Below are 25,392 nucleotides of genomic sequence, written 5' to 3'. Positions count from 1 at the left end.
AACAGAAGACTTCCTGGAAAAAACCCTGAGGTTGGAAAAGTGTGAGGGCAAGAGGAGAAGGGAATGACAGAGGATGAGATGGTTGGATAGTGTCATCGAAGTCATCGAAGCTACCAACATGAATTTGAAACAACTACGGGAGGCAGTGGAAGACAGGAGGGCCTGGCGTGCTCTGGTCCATGGTGTCACAAAGAGTTGGACACAACTAAATGACTAAACAACAACAACAACAACAAACTATAGCTTTCCTCCCCCAAAGCCAGCTATTTTTAAATAGGAGCACCGGATAAGGAAAGTCCACATGCAGAATTCTGCCACTTTCCAGTTCAACAGTTGATTTTTCCAGTTTCCAAATTATGAAATCTTGGGCAAAATCCTGGTGTGTGAATTTACACCACTGTAACCCAGATCAGTGCAGGAAGTATTTAATTTAAACTAATGGAAAGTTCTTCTCTCCCACACTTTCAGGTTCTGAGGCTTCCTAAGGCTCCTTTTTGTTCTGGGGAAACCTTTGAGAGCCTCAGAATGTAGCAGGGGAGCTTTTAATAATAAAAAATAACTCTGATTGCTACTGCTGGAATCAGGACCACTGGTGATGATCCAGCAGTGATTTTTCACTACTAAAGACTCCCGCCCCCCCGCCCCAAATCCAAGTCACTCTCCCAGGTTCCCAAAGGCTTCCTCAAGGTGAAAGGGAGTCCTAGGGAGCCTTGGAACTTGAGGGGATAGGACACTCTCCATTAGTTTAAATTAAATATTTCTAGCACCAATCTGTATTATTACACCAGTGTACATTTATACCAACAGGATTTTGTTTGTTATTTACAAGCCGCCCAAGCTTAAGTAGTTGTCCACAACTGCAGCTGCACCACAAATATTAACTAAAATTAATCTAAAGCTCTGGATGTGTATGCATAATCTTTGGTATATATTTACACAGCACTTGAAAAAATTACTGTTTCTTTTTTCACATACAATAGATACTATTTTCAGCGCATGAAATATATCAAAACATAAAAATTTGGAAAAGTCATAATAAAACATGCAACAATTCTATACTGCAAACAGTTGAATGCTGCCTTTGCTGGAAATACTAGCTTACTTTTAAGAAAACTGAAGCAGTAATGATCATTTTGATCTTTTTCAGTAAACTGCTGATGAAACAGTTGTCATAACCTATATTAACATTTAAGTTTATTTGTATGCCATTTTCCTCCCAGTAAACTGCACCTGACATGGCTCAAAATCAACCTTAACATATGGTCAAAATATATGTGAAGATTCTCAGCCATCCAGGTGAGATTATCTGGAAATGGGACTTCTTTCTTATTAAGTTGAAACATTTTGCTACTCATCCAAGATACTTCTTCAAGAAGCTACTTGGATGAGTAGCGAAACATTTCAACCTAATAAGAAAGAAGTCCCATTGCCATGACTCATCTTCCAGATATGGTCAAAATACATTATCATTTGAAACAAAGAATTGGTTACAAAACATAAATACATTCAAGACAGACAAAACAAACAAATAAGTATAGAATGTAATTTTGATTATCTGGACCCAAAACATAACATGCATAAAGCAAATTCAAACTATCGACAGATAGAACTAATACAAAGTACAGTGGTGCCCCGCTTAACGATTACCCCACTCCACGACAAAATTGCTTCATGACGATGTTTTCGTGATCGCTTTTGCGATCCCAAAATGATGTTTAAATAGGGAAAAAACCGCTTGACGATGATCGGTCCCCTGCTTCGGCAACTGATTTTTCGCTTAACGACGATCAGAAAACAGCTGATCGTCGGGTTTCAAAGTGGCTCCCTGCTGTGCAAAATGGCTCCCTGCTGTGTTAAGGACAGATTTCTCGCATTACAGGCACCAGAAAATGGCCGCCCTATGGAGGATCTTCGCTGGATGGTGAGGTATTTCACCTATTAGAACGCATTAACCGGTTTTTTAAAAGCAAAGCAAAGCAAAGCGTGCTGCTTATATACCGCCCCATAGTGCTTCAAGCACTCTCTGGGTGGTTTACAAGTTAATTATGCAGGCTACACATTGCCCCCCCCCAGCGAGCTGGGTACTCATTTTACTGACCTCGGAAGTACAGAAGGCTGAGTCAACCTTGAGCCAGCTATCTGGGATTGAACCCCAGGTCGTGTGCACAGTTTTGGCTGCAGTACAGCCGTTTAACCACTGTGCCACGAGGCTCCCTTTTAATGCATTCTAATGGGTTTTTTTACTTTTGCTTGACGACGATTTTGTTCTACAGCGATTTTGCTGGAACGGATTATCATAGTCAAACGAGGCCCCACTGTATTTATTCTAATTTTGCGGCAATCCAAGGTGTCACAGCGGCCTAACTTAAACAAAGGTCAAGGATTGGGTCTTGTAACTAAGCTAAATGGTTCACCAGTGGCTCCCTTATCTTTAATTCTGAGAAAGGAAGCAGTAAAGGGGAAGTGGTAAGGAACAACAATGATGTGAGCTCCCTCTCCCTAGCCTTCCAGATATTCCAGCTTTTAATGCTAGTCTTTATTGCACTGCTTCTCACTAAATAGGAAGGCACTTATTCACTCCCTTACTAAAATAGTTGCATCAAAACAGAAGCTCTCGCTAACTTAATGGGATACAAGTACATTCAATTTAACTCTGGCATGCTATTTATCACATGATACTTAAAAGCTTTTCTTCCCTCGAGTCCTCATGCTTTCCTAATATTCTGCAAATGAAGCATTTTTGCAGGGACTAAAAAAAGCAACCTGAAAGTATCCCCCCACCTGCAAAGTCAACCAACTCTAGAATCTGTAACCCAATACAATAATTCACTTGCATACTCAAAACTATCTCTCACATTCGATTTCATATTTTACCTTCCCTTAAAAAACAAACAAAAAAGAATTGCATTATCTGTACCTAAACAAGAAATGTTTTGTTCATAAAAGCCATAATAATTCTGTCTAATGTCAGCAGGAACAAAAGCAATGAATTCCTCTTGTACTAAAAGTGTTGATTCAAACATGTTTATTGAAAGGAATGTCCAGTATGTTGCACATACTGTATAGTCGCTTGCTAGATGGATCTTTCTGTGGCAACTGACTTACAGAGAAGCTTCCTGCATTTCACTAAGTATGCACTAGCAGAAAGCTTCTAGACAGAATGGACTTTTGCAGAAAAATGGCTTGCCACACAGACATAGCCTCCTCAAAAAAACAATTTAAATCAATCTCATGAATTATAGGCCAGTACTTAATGCCTATTTCTTGGAAAGGATTATCAAGTGTGCTGTTGCTGAGCAGTTCCAGAGGCTGATGGATGGTATGGATTTCAATCAGTTTCAACTAGGCTTCCAGGTGGTGGCCTCAGTTTTGTCTCTTCACCGTCCAGCTTTCACACCCATACATAGTGACTGGGAATACAATAGTGCGGATTATTTTAGCCTTGGAAACCAAGACAATATGAGATGGATTGATGTAATAATGGAAGTCGTGTCCTTTAGTTTTCAAGACATGGGCAGGGCTGTTATAAGATTTTTTTTTCTTGCAGCAAGCATGAACATTCCCAATCCTTCCCAAAAGTACTACTCCCTACCTAGAAAAGCTGGAAAAGAATCACTGTAGGTCAGAACGGACTTGATGGCACAGAATTTATAAAGAAAGAAAAAAGAAAAGGAAGCAACTCTGGCAGGGCTTTTCCCCTCGTCTCTCCCTGCCTTTATTCGTATTTATTTTATTTTGCTTTCTTGTGCTTGCTACATTCATGTATACATCCCTCTTCCTTTTTTTTCACGTGACCTGCTTCCTGGTGAGGCTTCTGTTTTTGTTCAGTTGCTAGTTTTCAGATTTTCAGCAGATTGTTTGGTAGGACAGGGAGCAGACTCCCTGTGGCTCCTCAAATTGCTTTGGGGTGGCATTCTACTGTATATTCCAAATAACAATAGAACAATTCAAGAGAGGCCAGGATTGCCTGGTTCAGGTATGATCCTGGCTGTACAAAAAGAAATGGTAATGACCAACAATATTGTGTACTTACTGATTTGGAAACCCCATTTGAAATTGGGTATTTGGCTCACTATAGGAGGTTTCTTGTTGTTATGTGTCATCAAAACATATGGCAACCATATAAATGAGAAATCTCCAAAATGTCCTGTCCTCAAGAGCCTTGCTCAGCTCTTGTAACACTGTGGCTTCCTTAACAGTCAATCAATCTCATATTTGGTCTTCCTCTTTGCCTACTGCTTTCAACTTTTCCTAGCATGATTCCTCCCCCCCCCCACATTATTGACTAACTATTGTTCACAAGGGAAGTGCTACTCTGTTGAAACTCAGGATGTTTCTTCTCATACGATAACCAACAGTATTATTTTGAAACCAGTCACACAGGCTGGAAGTATGAGCCATTGTTCTGGTTTTTCTGTCTCTGGGAAATGTCAAAATATGGTGCAAAGAATATGATCTTTTCTATGGAACTTTTGTGGAATACCATAGATCTCTACTCTTATCCCAGATGTCTTACATGAAAGAGGTAGGAAAGATTGTCCAATGTTCTGGAATGAATAATTACCACTATATTAATTACTTTGACTCATGCAACTTTTTTCCTTAACTAGGTGTGGATGACTCCCCAAGATCAGTATTAAAGGACTTAAATTACTCCCCAAGATCAGTACTAACTAATTCCACCCAGGTACAATGGGACTCAACATCATCAGGTCCTTTCATGAGGGAATGAAGGGCACCGTAGTTTTTGATGGCTCAACATCAGATCCCTTTGACATCCGAAGTGGAGTGAAACAGGTCTGTGTCCTTGCACCAACCCTGTTTGGGATCTTTTTTGCTGTCATGCTGAACCACGCCTTTGGAACTGCAACGGAAAGTGTCTATCTCCGGACTAGATCAGATGGAAAGCTCTTTAATCTCTCTAGACTGAGAGCAAAGACCAAAGTCCAACTGAAATGCATTCGGGACTTCCTTTTCACTGATGATGCAGCCATTGTTGCCTGCTCAGCTGAAGACCTCCAACAACTCATGAATCGTTTTAGCAAGGCCTGCCAAGACTTTGGACTAACAATCAACCTGAAGAAAACACAAGTCATAGGCCAGGATGTGGACTCACCTCCCTCTATTACCATCTCCACGCAAGAATTGGAGGTTGTTCATGACTTTGTGTACCTTGGCTCAACAATCTCTGACACTCTCTCCCTAGATGATGAGCTGGATAAATGCATTGGGAAAGCAGCTACCATGTTCTCTAGACTCACAAAGAGAGTATGGCTGAATAAGAAGTTGATGGCATATACCAAGATCCAGGTCTATAGAGCCTGTGTCCTGAGCACACTCCTGTACTGCAGTGAGTCTTCGACCCTTTGTACACAGCAGGAGAGGAAGCTGAACACGTTCCATATGCGTTGTCTCCAACGCATTTTTGGTATCACCTGGCAGGACTAAGTTACAAATAGAGTAGTCCTAGATCGAGCTGGAATTTTCAGCATATATACATTACTGAAACAGTGACATCTACGTTGGCTTGGGCATGTCGTGAGAATGGCTGATGGTTGGATTCCAAAAGATCTTGTGTATGGAGAATTAGTGCAGGGAAATCGCCCCAGAGGGAGACCACAGCTGCGATACAAGGATATCTGCAAGCGGGATCTGAAGGCCTTAGGAACAGACCTCAACAGATGGGAAACCTTGACATCTGACTGAGCCTGGAGGCAGGTGGTGCATCATGGCCTCTCCCAATATGAAGAGACCCTTGTCCAGCAGGCCGAGGCAAAGAGGCCGTCCCAGAAGCAGCAAAATCAGGGAGCTGGACAGGGGACAGATTGTATTCCTCTTCAGTGTGAAAGGGATTTTCACTCTCGAATTGGCCTTTTCAGTCACACTAGACGCTGTTCCAAGTCCTCAATACAGAGCACGTTACCATAGTCTCTCGAGACTGAAGGACGCCTAAGAAGAATGGGACTGTAGGTGAGGAAAATAATAGGTTCTACTGTTCCTGGAACATAATCACTTATTAGAGTTTATGAGGAGACAAATTAAATTTACAAGGAAATCATTCTCCTATATTCATTATAGTTTGTTTACTGAGATCAGATAAGGAGGATGCTGACTTCAGAAAGCAATTCCAATAGTTGGACATTTTTATCTCCCATCTGTCAGGTCCAAGTGCTTGGACTAGTTACAACTTATCTTTTCAGAGGCGTCAATCTTTAAGCATGCTGCAGTAAGGTGTATATATTTTCTTAATATCCCTTTTGACTGAGATATACTGCCAATTTGAGATTGTTTGGTCTTACCTGAGTTTTATTGTTGCAAATTGAAGAAATTTTAAAAGTGTGATTATGCTTCAACTGCATTTTGTGAATTGTTTACAGATAAGCACTTTTTCGTATAGTCTGATCTAAAACAACACTGCAAACATGCAAATAACTCTTCATGCTTTATGTTCTTTTCCTATATACTGTATCCTGATGTCACATGAATTTTTTTACACTCGACTGTGCATGTACCGTACAACACTTCTTAAAAGTGGTATTAATTATAGACATTGCAGATCAAGATTAACTATCTTCAGTAAGTTTTAGTCCAAACATGTGAAGTTGCTCCTTAATGATCAAGCATGATGTTTTTCTCCAGATGTATTGGTACTTTTCATGAAGACGCACAAACTTACTTTTCTCCGATCTTTAAGAATTCTGTCCAAATTCTCTTCACTGACTTTACCTGCATAGTCGTAAAAGCTTAAAAAATAAAAACAGAAGATTGGTTTATATATCAAACAAAGCTATGTACAATGGAAAAAGTTACTGATGGATTGTATTGGTATGTTTGAGCTGAACAGATTCTTCATTCATTATACCCAGTGCAAATTAAATCATATAGGAAAGTTTTATGAAACACTTAGCAACAAAGTTATAAAATTATGCTCCTCCCCTTTCAAATAACATCTAGGTATTAAAGACTTTCATAGTGACAAACTATTTTTTTAAAGGACTGTTTTGTAGTAGTTATTTAGACAATCTGGCTTGACATTTTGGCTGCATATCTGTTCAGTTACATTGCTGCATTCACACTATTGAACTTAAGAATACTTGCATTAAAATCAGATGCCTATATTGCAGCTCAGTCAAGTGTTCCTAGTGACAGTGCAACATACTGTGAATTGCAGGATCTACTCTATGCATAAAAATATTTATTCTGGAAAATGCATACATGTTTCGATAAAAGTAAATCCTGCCCCCTAATTTACCTTTTAGTGTGTTAGATATCTTGTAAAGGTTAATCTTTAACCACACTAAATGATGTTAAGGCGTGTGTGTCAGAAACACAGGTATGCAACATACATATGCCACACTCAAGTCTAAGCAACACTCAATTCCCCATGGTGTGTAAAACATAAACAAACAAGGGCTCAGATGATACATTCACAGATCTCAATATGAGATCAATTTAAAGCAGATTTTTTTTTAAACAAAGACTATGCATTCTGGTAATTTATCAGAAAACAAAATGCTATTTCTTCAAAAGCAGGTCAGGACAGAATAGCAAATATTCTGCCTGCAGTTTAAAGCGTAACAGGACAACTTCAAACTTTCTTAAGAAATCACCAGCTATTATACATTTATATAGTTATCTCACTGATGTCATTACTTAACTAAACTACAAAGTAACTAGGTAAATTCAGAAGCTTAAAAGAAATATAATTGTATCCCATGCTTAAAGAGTATTTGAAATGCTTTCAAATGTTTCTCATAGCCTTTTCTGCAACGTTTAGCCTCTTCATAAAAGAGCATTTACCATATTTTTCCGTGTATAAGATGCTCCCATGTATAAGACACTCCCTCCTTTCTAATCCAAAATTAAGAACTCTAAGTGAGGCTTAGCAAGTGGAGGGGTAAAGCATGGATCAAATTTATTTATTTATTTATTTATTTATTTATTTATTTATTTATTTATTTATTTATTTATTTATTTATTTATTTATTTATTTATTTATTTATTTATTTAATATCCTACCCATCTAGACCAAAGTTCACATTCTTCTTGGCAAGAAACTGGAGGGGGAAAGCAGGGATCTAAGTGCCGCACAATCACTTTGATCCCTTTTCCCCTCCTTACTTCCATGTATAAGACAACCCTCATTTTTTAGTCAAAAGATTTTAAAGTATCATCTTATACACAGAAAAAGACGGTAGTTTATTAAAGTATACTAGTATACACGGTGGAGCAAACACAGTGGTTTAAATCCAATTACTATACTAGTCTCTACTAGAGAAATCTCTAGGACTCATTTGCTGGATGATCTTGTAAATCCCACAGATTATATGGTCTGCTCCAGTTGGGCCTAGCGATTGGATTCAGGCCAGTCTGTCTAATAATAACACTATTTCCCTTTCATGGTATTAGAAGAGTAATATTTGGCACCTAAACCAATCATGAGTAAGTTCACACAATCTGAACTATTCAACAATGACAAAAGAATATTGTACAGACTTGTAATGCCACAGCTACATTTGCCCCAAAGCAAACTACTATCAGGTTTTGTGTTCTCAAATTCTGAGATATGTGCAGATTCTCACAGCAGGCTGTAAAAGAATGTAAAAGTAGGGGAATCTCCACTGATTATGATATATACTCTCAACTCAAAAGCAAATTTGGCATAAAAATTCTTTTACACATAGTACTTATTTATATATTATGTATTTCAGGAATCAACTCCACAAATGTATAAAGTGGTGATACTACTAAATCTGGCAAGATTCTTCAGATAAATCCTTTAATCAAAGACATCCATCACATGAAGCATGAATTTATGTGCTTCTTGATCCTATACAACACAACGAATTAGTTATACATTTTACACATATAAAGATGAGTGTTCCTAAACAGAGATTACATGGAGATAAGGTTTGCATGCACTAAAGAAAAACAAAACAGTTGAATTGAATTTGAAAAAAAATCTTATTTCTCACTTGGTAAGAATGGGGCAACCTCTGTTATTATGCGTGTCCATGTAGACGTACATACATCTAGAAGACAATACCTCAGGTATTTCAAGTTTCTTAAAAGTATGAGGTTTTTTTAATGATTAAAAAAACCCAACAGTGTTTATAAGATACCACCAGCAGTGACATGTACTTAGTACTTTTTATGTGATGTATCTTTAGTATACTTTAGTATAGACTTTATCTGCAACTTGGCTTTCCATACTTTGGGGGGGGGAGTATATACAGGATGGTCTTCCTCACCAACATTAGAGATTTCTGTTAATGATGGAGTCACTAAATCTACACTTCACAGGATAAGAAAGAATAGGTGACAAGAGTAACTTACCTAAAGAGTTTGGAACAAGGTTCATGATTGTGGATTTCTGCAATAAGAAAACAATGCATATTTCGGTGATTCAAAACAAAGGCATTAGCTAGAGTGATATATCCCATATGTATCCTTTCTATGCTTCACACTAAAAGCAAACAAATTCTTGTTGCACAGAAATTACATGGCCAAAAATGTGTGAAATATTCCTGATGATCACAGTAGCATTCCTATGTAAGATGTATAGGACATCTTCAAGCCTCCTTCAGTTGGGTTTCCACTTTTCACTAGTACACAGGAACGTCTCTCCCTGGATGTGAACTTGCTACTACTCAATCAGATACCCAGTATCCTCCTTCACACTTTTGTCTCTACACACTTCAGATTTCTGTGCCCTTTCTTCAATCTGCACTTTACTATGTGGAAAATTTTTACTTAAGCATTTTGTTACAACTCAAACCCTTAGATAAAGATCGAATTTCCTTCTTTTCCTTTCCCCACTTATTTGAGCTCTGACCAAGCAGCCAATATAGGTCTTCATGTGATAAATGTCACTAGAAAACAGAGATGTTTCAAACACAAAAGTTTTCCTTATGTTCATAAAACAGTGGACAAAATTATGTTGAGGTAGCTATGGTAGTGTAAACTGGATCTGAGCAGTGGAAATAAACAAATTCAAAGCTTCTTATTCCCCTATTCCAGGTTCCCAGGCTTCCTAGAGCTCTCTTGAGGACACGGAAGACTTGTGGAAAAAAAATTGCCACTGCTTCTCTGTCATCCAGTGACTTTCAAAGGCTTCCTCAGCACAAGAGGGAGGCCTAAGGAGTCTCGGATCTTGAAGAGAGTGAATAGGTAGCGTTCAATTAATTTTTTTAATTTTAAAAAACATTGTATTAGTTTTTCAATCTATCTACATTCAATTTGTGCTTGTTAAACATCATGTTACATGGTTGCTTATACAGTGGTGCCTCGCTTAGCGACGTTAATCCATTCCGGAAAAAACATTGCTAAGCGATTTCATCGCTAAGGGAAATTAAAAAGCCCATAGAAATGCATTAAAATGCTATTAATGCGTTCCTATGGGCTTGAAACTCACCTTTAAGGGAAAATCCTCCATAGCGCCGCCATTTTCGCTGCCTCTTAAGCGAGGAAAAACAGCAGGCGGCCATTTTGTTTTCCCAGTGGTCATTTTGAAACCGCTGATCAGCTGTTAAAAAAGGGTCGCTTTGCCATGATCGCTTCCCCGCGATCATCGCAAAGCAAAAAAACCCCATAGGGACCATCGCAAAAACTCCATCGCTAAGCGATTTCATCGCTCAACGGAGCGATCACTATGTGAGGCACCACTGTAATTGTTTTTTGCATGTTGGTGTCTTCTTAGTTGTCCCTTCAAAATCTATACTTTTTTAAACATTTAAACTATTCATGCGACTACTGTAATATACAATATTGGCTACTATCACAATATTGCTCTCATAGCATACAATGTTCTCAAAATCCTCTAATAATATACAGTGGTGCCTCGCTTAATGGGCGACTCGTTTAATGACGAATCCACATAGCGATGAAGATTTTGCGATCGCAAAAGTGATCGCATTGCGATGTTCCCTATGGGGAAAAATCATTTTGCGATGATCGTGAAAGCGAACATCGCAATTGTCCCATTTTTGCACAGCTGATCAGCAGGGCTTCGGGATGATCACGGGGAAGCACTTCCCCCCATCATCCCAAAGGCCCGCCGATCAGCTGGGCGAAAATGTCGGCTGGGGCTTTGGAAGGCCCCATTTTCCCCCAGCTGATCGGCGGGGGGTCCTCCCAAAGCCCCAGCCGGCATTTTCGCCCGTTTTCTAGCCCTTTGAGACCTCCGAAGCCAAAAAGGCAGGGAGAAAGGACGGGAAATTCGAATTTTCCGCCCTTTCTCCCTGCCTTTTTGCAGGGAGCCATGTAGGAATGGCTCCATTCGCAAAAAATTGGCATTGACTTGCAAATGGAGCCTCAACCTTGTTCGTAGGTCAAGTTCTGTTTGCAAGTCAATGCCAATTTTTGCCAACAGAGCCGTTCATAAATTGAAAAGTTCATATCTAGGGACGTTCGTAAGTCGAGGGTTGACTGTACCTAATAAAAGTAATCCTGGTTCCAAATTTATATAATTTTGAGGTGATTTAACCAACAAACTTTGTATTTTATACCGTATCTAATGTATGTTCGTTAAGTGCAATTTGTTTTACCTCATCCTTATATCTAGCTTAAATTTACCTGAAGAACCACCGTTATGCCTTTACCCTGATTACTGATCCCTTATTTCAGTTTAAATCATTTTTCTAATATATAGGATATGCCCTCTTATAATTCCAGAAGTTAGGTATATACAGTACTAATATTTTATACTAATTATACTAATAATATTTTTTCCTTTTTCATCTTTCTAAGTAACTCCTTCTCTTATTTGTCTTTTCCCAATTCTTGTTTCTATCTCTTTAAAAATTCTGCCATGCCTTGTGCCTCCTGAGAACATTGTATACATTGGTTCTATCTCCAATAGCTCTTCCAGGCATTTTTAAAATTAGATCTGTTTTTTCTCTCCCCTTATCTTCCCTTAGCACATCTAAAATTCTCCTCAACCCCAGGGTTAGAGTTAAAACTCCTAGAGTTTCTCCTCTAATTTCCTCCACCCCTCTTTTGATTGGCACACATCATCCACCACCCTCTCATTTCCTTGTTCATGATTCCCTGTCTCCTGTTGACTATAGTTCTTCTTCAACTGCTCCTTGAATAATTTCACCTCTTTGTTATGGGATCTCTCTATTTCTAAAATTGTTTGAAGAGTAGATTTTGTTTCATCCCAAAATTGTCCCTGTTGTGACATTATGTTCCAGATGTCAAATAATTGTATTCCAAGTAAAAGTTATCCAGATGCTTAAAGTAATCAATCCAGTTCCATCAATACTTGCTTCCATAGGTCCACTTTAATAGACTGATCATCTTTAGGGTTAAGCTTGAATCCAGTCTCAGATGTAGAAAGCTTCCCCCGCCTAAAGGCTCAAGGTCCCGTCAAGTTCAGAACCCAGGATACAGTTTAGAAGTTCCACTTTGGCTGGATTTGGCTTTCTAGGGTTAATTTATTTGTAGTTCACTTCAGTTCTCAAAAAGAAAAGGAATTCCAAAGAGCCATAAAGTGTTCAAGGTCACTGATTCTAGACTTTTTGCCAGCACCTTAGACAGCTGTTACAAGCAGCATAAGCAAGTTTAGTTTCCCTGAGTTGTTGCCAATGTTTTCAGGAGTAAGATTCTTAAGTTTATAACGACAAAGTAATACCATTCCTTCCTTGAAATATAGTTAAATGTCTAATTAATATCCAAGTTATTTTCCTAGTGTCTCCCTTCATCTCCTCCTCTCTCCAGATTCACCGCTGCTCAGTCAGTGGTGGGGAATAGAAGGCGCTATTTCTGCCATAGGAATTGTCTTGTCCAGGGATAGTAAAGCAATACAGTTACAAAAAATTCTCGCCCAGTGGTAACACAATGTTAATTAGGCTGATTTATCGCTTCTCCATTGCTGGCTGCTGACAGCTTGGAACCAAGCTCGTCCAAGCCGCTTGTTTCTGCCTGCTGGTTGATTGGGGAGTTTCCCAGATCAAACGTGGGTAACCACCATGCCCCCCCCATGATCAACAGGTTTCTCACCCATTTCACCACCTCTTCGGGGTGGTTTTAATGGGTTAAAACCAAACAGGTTGGAATTCAGCCTAGGAGACGGAGCTCCATCCTCCTGCTGCTGTCTTGTCGCAGCATCAAGCCGGAAGCTTTCTGTTAATTTAAATTAACTATTTCCAGTGCCTGAATTCAGTTTACATCAGTGTAAATATGCCAACAGGATTTTGCCCCCCAAAATGTAAAGGACTGCAATGACAATGAAATTAAGGTAAATGGTTTTCATACGGTCTTTTATCTAATCTTAATCCAATTCTAATTTCTCAATCCACATGCAAAGTTATCTAATCCCAACTCTTTCTTTAGCCATCTCATTTATTATCACAACACTTGTGAGTCCATCTCTATTTTCAATCTGACTCATCCATCTCTATTAAATTCTGCCCATTTTTAATCTATCACCTTATCTAACTGAACAATCACTCACATTTATATTACATCCCTCACTGTCCCCCTTGGGCTGGGGAAAACAGTCCATGGAAATATGGTTCTATGGAGGCATTATCTTCCCTTCCAACTGCCATAATGGTCTTACATTCCACATTCAACCAGCTGTCATCTGTCACTTAGTGCATTCAAACCATCGTGCAAAAGGCAAACTTATCTACCCCATTTCCCTGAAAATAAGACCTAACCAGAAAATAAGCCCTCATATGATTTTTCAGGATGCTCGTAATATAAGCCCTATCCCCCAACATAAGCCCCACTTAAGTGAAACCCCGCCCATTGTGCAGCAACCAGAAGATGACATGACTGTACAGTATTTGAATAAATGAAGATTGTTGTACATGAAAAAAAAATCCCCTGACAATAAGCCCTAATGTGTTTTTGGAGCAAAAATTAATGCAAGACCCTGTCTTATTTTTGGAGGGAACACGGTATATACAGCACATACACAAACAAATATATAAGTGAGGAAGAAAATCTTCATGGTATACAATAACCCAGTAAAATGAACTAAAAAGTAAACAAAACCAGTGGCTGAACTCTTTGGAATACAACATATAATGTCTATGGAGACTTCTTAACTTGACACAATTTGTATCCAAAAATTACACCTTTTGTATAACAACACAACAGGATTTCAGTGAGTAATTCTTCTGAAAGGCAATAATATGGAATTATCTTGGACAAATAATTATCACAGTTCATTGGTCAAAATAGAAATATGCAAGTACTGTACTGTAATGTTCTAATGATAACGGAGAAAATTTAGCACCTAAATATAATGGCATATTTCTGTAGCAATGAACTGACACCCTTTCTCTTTAAAAAAAGAACAAGAAGGCCTTCCAAAATGAAAATATATATGTGGGACTTTATACACCTTCCCCACCCTCCCAATTCAGGATAAGTCAAGGAGCATTGGTGGACTCAGCTGCACATGTCAGTGAAGGAAAACTGGAGTGGAACTTACTACACTTTTCAGTCATTCCAAGCTGTTATGCAATTAATGATGGGAGGTTTTACATGAACAATTAAATTGAACTATCAGAAATAAATTTAATAACACCTACCAATTACTTGCAGAAATTCAGTGTTGCTGATTTGAGAGTCACTAATACTGAATGTTTCCTCTTGTCTCACTTCTCCCAACAGGAATCCTTCCTACAAAATTGAAGATAAGGATTCTGATTAAAGACAAAAGGCCTGTAACTAAACACCATTTAATTTTACCATCATGTAGTTTTCAGTTACTTGCAAATTAAATGATCTTATCTCTAAAGTTCAACAATCATCATACTTTAATATAGGAAAGAAAAAAGTTAGCACTTGAACTCAAGCCTAACAAAAAAAGAGGAAACTCAGTACCATTTCTCTGAAAGCTGACATTTGATTTAGCTGACAATACTATCTTTAACATTTCCTCAGTGAAGCCATCTATAAATTGCTCAGGGCAGTCTATCAATTTTTGTAGCATTTAACCTAAAATGGAGAATGAGAGAACTGAAAGTTCAGGTACAGTGGACCCTCTACTTAAGGAATTAATCCGTATTGGAATGGTGGCTGCAAGTCGAAAAGTCTGTAAGTCGAATCTCCATTGACCTACAATGCACTGAAAACCGATTAATCCCATAACCAGTGGTTTTTATTCTATTTTTATTCCATTTTGGTTTTTTTCTGGTCTGTAAGTCGATTCTCTGGCTGCAAGTTGAATCTAAATTTTGCAGCCAGAGACGTCTGTAACTCGAAAAGTCTGTAAGTCGAGCCGTCTGTAAGTTGAGGGTCCACTGTAAATAGTTGCTTGTCGCTGTTGCTGTGTAAAATCAAGTCAATTCTGATTTATGGCAATTCTGACTTATGACATCCCAAATAGACTTTTTGAGGTACCTGAGATGTTTAAGGAATGGTTTATCATTTCCATCCTCATCACGTTTCTGTGGCTGACCAGTAATTTGAACCCAGGATTCTTGAGTCCTAGTCCAACTATACGATAATGACTGTTATCAACTATATGACAATGACTGTTATCAAGTCTGAAACGAATAGTGGGTTTCAGTCTAGGCCATTTGGAGTACAGATGCAACACAGTGAAGGAGCCCCCACCACACAGACCTGCTTGCTTCTGTTCTGCTTACACCAACACATATTTCTGAGATGAATATAGTGATTAGACAATTAAATATAATCACTGCATGAACAAATAAAAAAAGACAAACAAATAAGAAATAAAGTAAAACTATTTATGTAAACTGAATCCAAAGTTTGCTTCTGTTTTCCAGAGATCATAGGAACACAGCTTTTCTGTTTCCTGGGTGCCTGCTGTATATTCCAGTGTTCAACCAGGTGACTATCAATTATCCAGTCGGGGAAGACTGAGTATCTGATGGACAGTGCAAGTCAGATCAGTTATGTGACTCCCTTTACATGATCGCATAAGGCAAGAGGATTCCGGCCTATGTTCTTTTGAAATTTCATAACTTCTTCATATAAACCGTAGATTATTTCCAGTTTTAAAATCTTGCTCATATGGATACCACCCAAGTTTGCAGTCTACAACGCAATACTGAATAGCATGTGGACCTCTTGTGGGGAATATTAAAAGGTCCCAATAGGAAACAATATTGGTGCCACCAGTTTGCTCTATGTGGACAATAAAAAATCCATCTTTAACAAAAGATTGACATTTCTCGATTTAAAGGCTCATATGAAGGCATGTGCACCTTAATTTTTTTTCCAATTTCCAAGTCCTATTTGACCCAGAAAAAAGATCAGACAAAAATGAAAATCAAAGGTAAAAGACAAACTACTTTGAATAGAAGATGTTTTAATAGCAACTTTAGAAGCTGTCTTGTTCCCTTTATCCCAGTTTGAGCTTTAAAAAACCCCCAGAAAAGTCAAGCTTTTAATATAACAGTAATAACAATCTGCTTGGTTCTAAAATAATACAGTGCAAGGCAAGGAGTTCCCTGCATAATGCAGAACCAAAAGACAACAGAGAACACAGAAGTCTAATAATATATAAAAATTTACAAGGCAGCAACTGCGCATTGGAAAATGAAGCCAGAATGTTGCTATTTTTGGCTTTGGAACAGCTTGCACTTACAGAGCCTAGCCTTCCACAGCAGACAACAAGGTTCGCTTGATCAAGAGTCAAAATCATTTAGGATGAACACATAAGGTTTATTCTAAGGATACAAGAAATTTGGTTTTTGCAGCTTTCTTACAGTACATTCTTGCTACCTTCAGGAAATACATGAATGCATCTTTTAAATGTCTTTTAAAACTGATTTATCACAATGATTGTAATGGTTTTATTGTTTTAAATTATGTTTGTTAGCATGTCAAGTGCTATTTTTTAGTGGGAACACACAAGTAGAATAAGACACTTTTTCTTTTCAGGGAAACAGTTAAGTACCAAGTGCAGATGCATATTCAAGTCAATCACCCATACTGGTTAATTAACCCACTAAACCATATATTTGGTAATTTTTGGATCTGTATTCTGCCTTGTTGCTGGTTGGATAGCTCAGTGACTAAGATCTCTGACTGTGGAGTCAGAGGGTTGGAGTTTAATTCCTCACTGTGCCTCTTGAGAGAAGAGGCACCTTCCTGTACAGATTTCAGCAAGCAGCATAGCCTCAGTGTCCCCAGAAGAACGGAATGGTAAACAACTCTTGAGTAGTGTATACCCTGGAAGATTTGATGGCACATTATTATTCTATCTTGTTAGCTCTCAAATATGCCATCTAAAAGCTTAATTCAACACAATTCATTTCAATTTAAACCATCATTAAAATTAAGTCAGTTTGTAACTGAAAAGATTATTAACTGTAAATTGCAATATTTTAAGCACTATTATGAAAGTTGTTTCAAAAATAGTTTGGGATTCTTTACAGCAGACTTTCCAAATGTGGTACCCTCCAGATGTGTCTGGCAATAATTGCAATCATCCTTAACCAGCATGGTGAAAATTGAGTTGAAAGACATTGTACTCCAGCACATCTGGAATTCATCAGGTTGAGGAAGACTATTTATAACAAAGGATCCTGACAGGCACATCTGGCTGTGATTTTCAGAACTTTTACGTTTCTTCTGCACCATCCAGAGCTCTGTGGAGCTTGGTCTCGTGAAGACCCATATGGCTTAAAAGCTAGTTTATGTTTGCAATTTTTATGGATCTGACAAATTTATCCTGACCCTTCCCTTCAGATTGTGTACAAGGACCACACAATTTTTTTCTTCATAAAACCTGCCACTTAGATACAAAGGCTTCTGGTTTCTTTCAGCAGGTATACTTTTGTAAGGCTCTCACTGAGAAAACAGAAAGACCAGACTGAATCAGAGCAAGGCTGGTCTACTCTAATATTGTGTTTCCACAATGACAGAGAAGATGGCTATAAGAAGTCTAAAAGTGGGACATGACTGCAATGACATGCTCCTGCTTAGGTACTCTAGTAACTAGTATTCGGAAATATACTGCCTCTGATCTTAAATACTTTAAATAGCCATCCTGACGAGCAGCCACTGATAGCCTTTTTCTCCATTAATTTGTCTAATCCCCTTTTACAGCCATGGTACTGTACTTGGCATTCATCAGTACATCAGTTCACAATTTATCTGAGCTCAGCATGAAACAGTACTTGCTTTTATTTGTTCTGAATCTGCACTCCTCTGTCACTGGATAACTCTGGTTTCTGATATTCATGTTGAAATTATGTCAGTATTGAAATTTCCACCCAGAACTCAATAATGTTGTGCATGACTTCAAAAAAAAGTTTTGTTGAGAATTTTTTTTGCTGATGTGAGTTCTAGATAGCAATAGGATTACAAATGAACTGCTACCAATTCTGCTAGTTTCAGATAAACACTATTATCCAATAAATGCCCTGGGACTGAAACAACAGCTTCAATAAAATATAACAAAAGACAATGGTTGAAATCCAATAGTAAGCCACAACTAGAGTAGGCCCATTGAATCAGGTCCTCTATAAGTCCTACTGATTCCGTGGGCTTACTCTTAATGTGACTTACCACTGGATTTCATCTAATAATTTGGCACGATGTGAATGATCTTCTCATTTGGACCACTTCAACACATCTCTCATGTGTTGCTATCTAGAGGTTCCTCTTTTCTTCTTTGGACTCCAACTCCCAGAATGCTCTAAGGATTCCCCAGGTAGAATTTTTGGAGCTTCAGCTCACAATAACCCATTTATATTTTGCTTTCCCGGATAAGCACCTACCTCAGAAGCTGCATGGCCTTCTCCAGTCTTCTGTCTAAAATGCTTCCTGGGGGTTGCAGTTCATCATTAGGCAGCATCTGTACAGCCTCCCAGGTGGCAAGACAATGACTTGCAGGACACAGAGTTGCAGGCTTTTTACACTAACAATAGGGAGCAAGACCAGAGAAGGACATGCAGCTTTGGAGACTAGCCCCTCTTGAAGTGAACAAAATGTTGGTGTCTATAGATGTGTGTCTGTGAGCTGAAATTCCTGGAATTCTACCTAATGAATCCTTGGAAAATTCTGGAAGTGGAGTCTACACCCTTATGGTTATCCCCTCCCTCCCCATTTCTTAATAAACCACAGATCACATGTAACGGCAGACTAAAAAAAAAAGTAACAGCTTATTTTATATTTTATTTATTTATTTATTTATTTGATTTTTACCCCGCCCCTCTAGACCATGTCTACTCGTAATGGAAAAAACAGATATGATAGGACAAACATTTCAAATTTACAAAATATTTTATTTAATTAATTTTTAGTTACATCCAGGAATTTTAAGCCTTCTAGGAAGTACATAAGTAAAAAAGAAATAAACACAGTTCTGCAAGTAATGCTAAAAGCAGCAGACAATCATGTATCACAGTAATTACAACAAAACTAGCTAAGGTGACAAATCTGCCTGAACAAGATCAGTTTTTTATGTGATATCAATTGTAAGTGACATGGCAGGAGCCAAGCTTCTCTAGGAAAAGTGCTGAACAAATAGGACTCTTTTTCTATCAGAATCTAGGGCCACAGGCAAACAAGCCTCAGAAGATGATCCTAAGTTTCAGGCAGGATAATGTGTGAGTATTCAGTCCTTCACATAACCAAGCCTATCCTCTGTGTGTATATAGACTAGGAGGTTCTCAAACCCTAGGAAGTTTATAAACACATTTTAGAATTTGGTTTTTTAAAGCTATAAACATAAGCTGGTTTATAAAATAACATTGTTAACACCAGATGATTTAAATATCAGTAAGTTAGTTCTATACTAAATCAGTGTTTTCTATCAGAAACACTGAACCAAGAAAGTACTTTCCGGTAGTTGATAACCATTGCTAGTGATGGCTACCAACTAGTTGGGGCAGCTACATCTGTTTCTTGAGACATCTGATCTGGCCACTGCGGCACATACCCTAGGTATTTTCTAGCTGGATTATTGTAACATGCTCTATGTGGGGCTGGCAGTGGAAAGTGTCAGGAAACTTCAGCAGGTTCAAAATGCAGTAGCCCAATGGCAGACTGGGGCTGATTACAAGGATCACATCCCCCCAGTTATAGCAGCTCCACTGACTGCCAATCAGTTTCCAGACACAATTCAAAATGCTGGTTTTAACCTATAAAGCCCTAAATGGCCTGGGTTCAAACTATCTCAGAGACCATATCTCCCACTATGAGCTGGCTCAGGTGTTAAGATCACCAGGAGAGGCCTTTCTCTTGGTCCCACCACCTTCACAGGTGCATCTGATGGGGATACAAGAGAGAGCCTTCTCAGCTGCTGCTCCCAGACTTTGGAACTCCTGCCTACAGGAGGCCACGTGGCCCCATTTTTGCTGTCCTTCTGCAAGCAGGCCAAGGCAAGCCTTCCCTCAGTAACTACCTCTGTATGATTTTTAGATGGATTGTTTTGCATTACTGCTTTGACTGGTTTTTCAGTACTACTTGTGTTTTCCATTTTTGTGTTTTCCATTTCTCTGAATAGTATTTAAAAAAATATTTGTATATTTATTGTTCTTAGCTTTAATATTGTCTTTTAATGATGTTCCCCACCATTATACTACAGTAATTGTTTTCAAGTTTAAATATTGTCTTTAAATGTGGTAAGCCATCTTGGGTCCTTTTCAAGGAGAAAGGCAGGGCAAAAATATTTTAGACAGACAGACTGGGACCACAATACAGTAGTGTGTTCCATATTTTAAATATACACTTTATGAAGCACTTCCTCTTATTTGTTCTGAATCTCCCACCAATCAGCTTCCTTGGATGATAGGAAATCTGTAGTACTGGATTTCCAGTACTGTACTATGAGAGAGAAAACTTTCCCCAACCATTTTGTCCACACAAGGCATGACTTTATATCTCTACCATAATTCCCCTTTCCTTATTTCCTAGGTTTAACAGCCCTGAACTGTTAAGATTTCCTCATGGGATACTAGCCCAGTCCCTTAATCATTTTGGATGGCTTTTGGGGCATATTTTCTACCTCTAAGGTATTATTTTTGAGATTTTATGACCAGAAACACTTTTATAAGTAACAGATTCATCTCTTTCAGTCTGGAGTTATACTTTGACAGTACAGTGGTGCCTCGCTTAACGAGCGCACTGTTTAACGACGAATCCACATAGCAATGTCGCTTTTGCGATCGCATTGCGACGTTTAGATAGGCAAAAACTCGCATTGTGATGATCGGTAAGTGTTTCGCACTGCGATGTTTTTACAACGGCTGATCGGCGGTTCCAAAATGGCCGCCGAGTGCCCAAAATGGCCGCCGCAAATGTTTTCGCGCCCTGCCCTCGCTTACCGAGGGTGCGAAAATGGCGGCGCTATGGAGGAACCTCGCTGAACGGTGAGTTTGGGCCCCATAGGAACGCATTAAACTAAGTTTAATGCGTTCCTATGGGGTTTTTCGATCCGTTTAGCGATGTTTTTGCATAGTGACGATTAATCCAGAACTGATTAACATCGCTATGCGGGGCACCACTGTATTTAGGTTTACCAGCAGCACATATAATCTCTGTTATTTACTGAAGTATTATACTTTGGACAGCAGTGTGAAGATACTAAAAAATCCTCCCCTATTTTCAGGAATCCATCCACCTCGACGGTGTATATCCTAATAAGTTCATTACATCTACAGACATAGTGAGTTACTGCAAGCCTATGTAGCAATGCAGAGTAAACAAAATGAGGGTATCAATGGAATCTCACATTCCCAAATGTCAATTCCTTTTCAAACGTTCAAAATGTAGTTTTCAATAGATGCCTGTTTAATGACTGCCCTGATGACTTCCAGAATTGCTCTAACGAATATGGGAATAAGTGTTGAGTCTCTTCCAGAACTAATAGACTGTGGATCTTCAATACCAAATCCTAAATTCAAGCAGGGAGACCAATCTAGTGACTGATCCCCTCTAGCAATCTAGACTGAACAAAATGTAAGGATATGCTCACGTAATACTTTGCTACACTTCTTTGTGGAGTGAGACACATGGTTTGAAAGAGAACATATAATATAGTAAATTCGCCCTTCCTCATCCCATTTCTACATTTATGTGGAAGAACATTTTGAGGAGGTGGTGAATGAACAATGGCAATGAACAATGGACAGATATAAAGGCAAAGTACTGCAGTGACAGGAAGCTCCCAAGAAAAGGAGTATAGGGAAGAAATAAGGTATAATAGTGCATTTAGCATCACAATATCAAAGTACAAAAAGACAGCAAAAAGTGGAGCAACCGAACTAGCTTTGCCATTTTTAAAAATGTGTTTAGATAGAGATGTAAGAAACTAGGATTGAAGTAGACCAAGTATAGAGTCAACCTATACTCACTTAATATAATACCACTTAATATAATAAATATAATAGGTACTTATATTTACATTTTTATTAACATGGCATACATTAATGATGTACACTGTTTAGATCCACAGATCTTCTTTTAATTACTACATCAAACAAGAATGAAATTCACATTATATACACAAACTTTTTTCAGTATGAATGTGTACACTAAATAAAAAATACTCTGAAACATTTATTTCCACGAAGCAAAATATTAATTCTTGCCACTAAGAAAGGTAATGTAATGTAAATGCAAGAGTAATTTTAAACTTGAGATCTTTGTTTCCATAGAAACTGCAATAACCAAAAAATCTCAATCCTATTGCACTTCTTGGGATTTGATTTAAAAAAAAAAACACTTTACTTATGAGAATAAGCTGCAGTGTGCCTCAGGCTCATATCCACCTCCACTCTCAGTGGCTGAAGAAGATCTGGAGCCGTTGCTTTGGTTTCAGTCATCCAGAGACAAGCAAATGCTGGTTAATCTTAACTATGATTTGCTGAAACAAACCAACTTCAAATTATTACAATATTTAATGTAGAATGGGATGGATAACTTTTGATGTTCTTGCAGCTATGCCAGATGGGCAAGATATCACAAGCCTGAATTCTACTGCAACTAGTTCTCATAACATTATAATGTAGTTTAGCATTAATTCTCTATGTAAATATAGTAAGCAACATATATGATCGCTTGTTACTGTAATATTGGTTCCTATTTAATTTTAACTGCTGTCTTATAATTAAATTAAGTAACATCTAAGCAGAACAGTTTTTATACTGTCATTCAAAGGGAAAAACAGATTTTGTTACAAAACGTATTAGACAATACAGAGACATTAACTTTGAAGATGACATAGAGCTTTGAAAATTGCACCATGCTGCAATTTTGCTATCTTAATGGTTTGGTCCATTATCACCATAATCCTGAGTGGCACTTAATTTCTAATCCTGCTTCTTAACATTATCTGTCTTGTGTGGAATCTTGCTTCAATTATCCACTTCCATCAATGTACTTATTTCCCCAAAGGTTCATAGCTTATCATTAGCAAGTTCAAGATTTAAGTCTTGGTATCTATTTCATGTTTATGAGGCATAAGCCAAACATCTTTCAATGTAAAAATAAAAGAGGAAGTTGACTTAAAAACCACATATAATAACTTATTTCTCCTATTCTAGTTTAAGATTCTAAATTAGTAAAATGGCTAGTACAGTATCCCATTGGTATACAGTATATGTAAGGTTTGCATAACTTGCTGAGGCTAATTGTGACTAACAGAAGGAGTGAATGGGCACTTCTTGGTTCTGAAGTATGATGGCGACGAGGCAGACCACTGAGATGCATGCTGCCACCTCAACAAATAGCCATGGCAAAAAGCTATGACTAAAATTATGCAGAACTTACACAAATACCAAGAGGACTCTGCCCATTTGAAAATTACCCTGAAAGTTACATGGCAGCCATTTTGCTACATCTTAAAGAAATGGCAATAGCAAAAACAGTAGTCTCAATCATCTTCTTGTTCCCCTGAGTAAATCTCAAAAATGCAGCACAAGAGGAAATGGAACATCTGTATAAAGTTTTAATACAAGACTAGCCTCGGGAGGTGTAACCTTACATATGTATGCATATTAACACTAGATGACAATGAATATATAACCTGATGGTTGTTGTGGGTTTAACCTACTAAATATATAACCTACTAACCCACTAAGCCGCTCAGAGTGGTATAAATATACCAGATGGGCGAGATATAAATCAAATAAATAAATAAATATGTTTACAGATTTGTGCTATATACACTACCATCACTCCCTCTAAAAGAAAACTTAGGTAGTAAGTAATGATAGAAAGAAGGCTATTGAAGAACAACAAAGAATTATCAGCATGTTTCAGAGATTGTTGAGGTTTGCAAAAATACAAAGGACCTTTTAAAACAACCTAATTACCTTTTCTCACACACACTCACTCACACAACCAACCACCAATGAGAACTGAATATTCACAGAATATTTAGTGTCAACTGGAAAGAAAAACAGGGGAAGGCAGAAGAAAATTTTCTCCTTCAAGTCACTGTAGCTTGTAGTAGCTTAGAAATGGTAGGGCAGACTGACAAAAATCTATATAGGAGTACTCTTGCTAGACGATACTCCGCGAGTTAGATCCCCCATAACCAGCAATATCACAGTTCATCTGTGCTCAAAAATGAAGCTTTAAGACACGCCATTACAGCTACCTCTAAGTATTTGAAGCCTCATTTTCAAACATTTAGTAGTACAGGCAGAAGTGTTAATGAGATATTTTTAACTCCTTGGGGACAATGGACTACTTTGTCAAGCAAAAATGCCATCACCATCTACCATAACAGAAAGAAAATTATTTCGTCAGCTAGGCTCTGCACCCTAATTTTGTAGCTGGCGGTCCGTATCAAAATAGCCCCTCCTACATCATCGTGCCCCTAATCAGCACACCCAGGCACCCTGTACTACTGCGTCCCCGAAAGCCTCCATTATCAATATAGCTGTTCCATATTCTCCACATATGCTGCTCCCCGCCCCGCTTCCAATGACTGCCCTGCCTCGCTTCTCCTCTAAACACTTTCCCCTCCTTCTCACGACGCTTGGAACCCGCCGCCTTCGCCCATTCCTCCTCCTGTCGCTGCCTTCCCCTCCTTTCCTCACACCCATTTCCTCTTCCCTGTTGCTGCCTTCCTTTCCCCTTCCTCTCCGGGCCAAAGAGGGGGCAAAACGTTGGCCTCGCCACCCTCCGAGGAAGAGACGGCCGGCGGGCACCAGTACTTACGTGGTCGGCGCTGCTATTAGCGCTGTAATAACAGACAGAACTGAACGTGTAGCCTGAAATGGAAGCCGCCATGATGGAGCCCCACCACCACCTCCGACGACGATCCCACCAGGCACCGCGCCTGCCCCTCCCCGGCCCGCCTCACGCCCCGCTTTCCGGCCGCGCCGCGCGGCTTCCTGGGAATCGTAGTTCGCAGCCAAAATTCCTCAGTGGGATTGAGCTACCCGCCTGAAACCTCATATTCCTAATTACTTTCACAAAATATTTGGAGATTTGCAGCTT

At 38.6% G+C, this 25,392-nt stretch overlaps 1 protein-coding gene across 1 annotated transcript in view; it reads right to left on the bottom strand.

The window, feature by feature from the left end:
* The window catches only part of ABRAXAS2 (abraxas 2, BRISC complex subunit), a 41,835-nt gene extending 16,575 nt beyond the window's left edge, over positions 1-25,260 (bottom strand). The window contains exons 1-4 of the mRNA XM_020791509.3: positions 25,111-25,260; positions 14,547-14,637; positions 9,337-9,373; positions 6,677-6,743 (exon numbers count right to left, since the gene is read on the bottom strand). Of these exons, the coding sequence (XP_020647168.3) occupies positions 6,677-6,743; positions 9,337-9,373; positions 14,547-14,637; positions 25,111-25,182 (267 nt within the window). The 5' untranslated portion in view covers positions 25,183-25,260. The remainder of the gene's footprint in view (positions 1-6,676; positions 6,744-9,336; positions 9,374-14,546; positions 14,638-25,110) is intronic.
* Positions 25,261-25,392: the final 132 nt, after the last annotated feature.

Source organism: Pogona vitticeps, chromosome 3, assembly GCF_051106095.1.
Source record: "Pogona vitticeps strain Pit_001003342236 chromosome 3, PviZW2.1, whole genome shotgun sequence".
NCBI classification, from domain to species: domain Eukaryota; kingdom Metazoa; phylum Chordata; class Lepidosauria; order Squamata; family Agamidae; genus Pogona; species Pogona vitticeps.
The sequence above is the reverse complement of the archived record's forward strand: the minus strand, read 5'-3'. Positions and strand labels throughout refer to the sequence as shown.